The sequence below is a fragment of the Solanum pennellii genome, chromosome 3, assembly GCF_001406875.1.
Source record: "Solanum pennellii chromosome 3, SPENNV200".
Classification (NCBI taxonomy): domain Eukaryota; kingdom Viridiplantae; phylum Streptophyta; class Magnoliopsida; order Solanales; family Solanaceae; genus Solanum; species Solanum pennellii.
The window spans coordinates 2,538,339-2,541,845 of NC_028639.1; the positions used below are offsets into that span (position 1 = coordinate 2,538,339).

At 29.7% G+C, this 3,507-nt stretch overlaps 1 protein-coding gene across 1 annotated transcript; it reads right to left on the reverse strand.

Annotated features, from left to right (window-relative positions):
- Positions 1–1,893: 1,893 nt before the first annotated feature.
- Positions 1,894–3,015, reverse strand: LOC107012655 (heavy metal-associated isoprenylated plant protein 39-like). Its single transcript, XM_015212554.2, has 3 exons — positions 2,790–3,015; positions 2,619–2,694; positions 1,894–2,496 (listed from the first exon to the last, which is right to left on the reverse strand). The coding sequence occupies exons 1-3, from the start codon at positions 2,793–2,795 to the stop codon at positions 2,087–2,089; spliced, it is 492 nt and encodes a 163-aa protein (XP_015068040.1). The 5' UTR covers positions 2,796–3,015; the 3' UTR covers positions 1,894–2,086.
- Between the last annotated feature and the right edge of the window lie 492 nt (positions 3,016–3,507).

Consider the following 3,507-nt stretch of genomic DNA (forward strand, 5'->3'; position numbering starts at 1 on the left):
GATTTGCAAAATTTGATTTTTAATTTTTTTTTCTTTTTAAAGAAATCGCTGCCAAGGCAGCGATTTTCAAAATAATTTTTTTAAATATTTTTTAATAAAACGCTGTCTAGGCAGCGTTTTCCCTTTAAATTATTTTTTTATTTTTTATTTAATTTTTTTTTTTAAAAAAATAAAAGCAAATCGCTGCAAGGACCGTGATTTGTATCAAAAAAAATTATTTTGAAAATCATTGCCTCAAATTTTGCAAATCGCTGCTATAATAGCTATTTTGCCATTTTGGTTAAAATAAAAATTTATATATCGTTTTAAAATTTTTGTTAAACATTTTATACCCTTTAGATTCCGGACTCATCTTTAAATACTTTGCAAAATATAGCGGTCTTTGTCAATCCTAATTGTTTTTATCACCAATAATCGCATAGTTTTCATCTAAAAATTGACCCTTTTTGTTCTTAAATAATTATTGCATGGTATAAATCTAAAATGGCGTTTCCATCACCAATTTTACTTTTTTTTTTATATATAAAGACAATAATTGCATGATTTTCATCTAATCCAACGTTCTATTCTCAAATAACAATATAACCATCTCTAAGCCAAGAAATATAGATGGTAATTCTATTTAAAAAAATGCTAAATGCCTACATGCTAAAACTTGATGAGAAAATGATCTTTTATACACACTTAAATCTTAGTAAATAATTTTTTTCTTGACTCAGCTCAACATATTTCTTTTATTTTACAATAAATATAATTTTAACATCATATTATAATTGTAATAATAGACTTGAAGCATATTTTCAAAGAGGCCAGTGAAGTTGACCTGTCGATAAAGGCCTAAATATTTTTTGGAGCCTAATATCCTACCTTGTTCCTCATTTTATTATTTCTGCTTTGGAAAAAAGACTTTAGAAACTTTTTTCAAACTTGTAATGATATTGTTGTTGTTTTTTTTCAAAAAAAAAAAAAAAATTATTACACAAAAGAAAACTTGCCATTCTCATGGATATTCAATTTGGCATTGATGAAGCACGTCAAAAATAATTGTGGGGGTACGTTTTTTTGTGGGTTTATATCATTTAACAAGTCCATTTCATTACACTTCTTAATGATAATTTGTCAAATTTGGCGGCTAATTAAATCATATTTGGCATAACTATAAAAAATAAATTACTTTAGAAAAAATTTCACAAATCTAGAAAGTACTAATTGACTCTTATGTTTATAAAATTAATTCTTTATTTGGAAAGCATACATTGACCAACATTGAGCTAGAGTTAGACTTATTCCATGGAAACTTGAATTCCATAGCCAATTCAAATTATATTGTTTCTTCCCTCTTTGCTTCACAATTACTCGTTTTTACCAAATAAAGAAGAGAAGATTCAACTTAATTAATGATATCTTTTTAACTTCGATCCACTCTTTACTAAATCCCGAATCAAATTTTTATTACGACATGTTATGATTTCTTTTTCATTATTAGTAAATTGATATGAAGCGCATGTCCAACATACATATATTAATTGTTAAGATCGAGTTCACACACACTTGATAAATTAAGAACACAAGAACTTTCAAGAGAAAGAAATCTAGAGAGAGAAAATCAATATTTCGTGATAACATCGCGTGAGTAAACTTCTACGGCGGTTGGGTATATATATTAATAAATCTGAGTATTTTGGATACAGAGAATAAATAGTACAGCCTAAAAGAGAACCCTCCTTCGGATGGGGGCTCCCGCCCCCCATAAACCCATAAACCCTGACAACTTCACCACAGAGGTTAAACCGCAGAAACAGTTATATATATTAATCAGGCTCTACAACCTAACATTAATCTGATCAGTCTATAACTCGAAATAAATGACCGTCAAATCGACATTCAAATATGTACATCAATAAAGAGATGATATAATAAACAGTTTAATTTAATCGAACAAAAATTGTGATCACGGGTAAAAAGAAAACATAAATTTGTACAAAGCTATTTTTTTTGTTCTTAAAAAGTCACAAAACTCACAGGAAATATATATTAGAGTAACAGTGATAACATGATATGAATCAAATTCATCATGAATATCAGTTCAACAGATGACACAAGAATTTGGATCTTCTTCAACGCTTCGTTGGTGATAATAAGCAGGAACAGGGGTTTGATAATGTTGATAAGGATGCTGATTATAGTGATAAAATATAGGAGCTGGAAAAGCTTTCATTACTGGAAGAGCTTCTTCTTTCGTCTTATCGGCTCCTCCTCCTCCCTTTTTATCATCCCCTTTTTTAGCCCCATCATCTTTTTTGCCGTCATCCTTTTTAGCCCCTCCATCTTTTTTGGCACCGTCGTCCTTCTTTTTCTCAGGCTCTTTTGCTGGTCCAACTGAGACGATATCAGTGTGACAGAGCTTCCTCAATTTTGAAACTAGTGAAACTGGATCTATGTTCCCTGTTATTGTTAATTTCTTCTCTTTTGAATCTATTGAAATTGATTCCACTCCTACAACAAAATTCACACCACAAAACCATCGTAATTTTCAGTATCTTTAACTTTTGGGCTCAATTTTTCAACAGCCATCGAAATTGAGTAATTGTAAAAAGAATATCTTAATTCAACAATACCTTCAAGACCAGACACTTTCTTCATGGCTTTTTGTTTGATTTTCTCGTCGAAATACTCCAATTTCAGAATTACTTTCTGTAAAATAATGTTTCGAGTTTAAATTTTAGTTTTCCTTTGAAAATCAGAATCCACGAATAGCGTGAAAAATTGAAACAGAGAGAAAAACTAACCTTCATCTTTTAATATGCTGATAATTAGAGATCTGCTTTTGCTGGTGTATCTTAGAGAGTATCAGATAAAGAACTGCTTTCTTACTTTTTGTAAGATTGTTATTGTTCCGTCTCTAAATAGAAGAGTAAAGAAGAGAATATTCAAAGGAATGAAAGACAAATAGAAGAAAGACAAAAGAGAAATGAGAAACTTGTTGAAGTGTAATGAATAATGAGCTTATTTAGTTGTTTGTATTTATACGAGTGATATTTTTTTTTATTAGTTGAGTGGTAATGTGAGGAAGCAGCAACGTAACTCATCAAAGTCAAGTGACTTTAGAGAAATGAAGAAAAGTCGACTTATTGGTCAATAGGTTTTAAGTCATCAAATGTGGCTGCCAGCTTGTTTTACTTTTACCGTTTCACCTACGAAAATTATTAAATTAAATACATAACAAATAAATTTGCTCTTTATCGTAGTTTTAAATTATATTTATGTTTTTCAACTTTGAATGTGCAGAAATAGACACTTAAACTTGTACAAAGTTGAACAAATAGACACACATGTCCAACATGTCATCCTACATGTCATTTTTTGTTTTACGTGGTGTCCTACATGTATTTTATCATGTATGACTCATGTGTTTATTTATTTAAAAGTTGGATATTTAGGGCCCGTTTGGATGAGCTTAATAAAAGCAGCTTTAAAAAAGTACTTTTGAAAGTGCTGAAACTTATT

Coding starts and splice junctions, on each gene's coding strand:
- LOC107012655 (XM_015212554.2), bottom strand. Junction 2,497..2,618: donor GAAAGTGTCTGGTCTTGAAG/GTATTGTTGAAT, acceptor ATTTTGTTGTAG/GAGTGGAATCAATTTCAATA.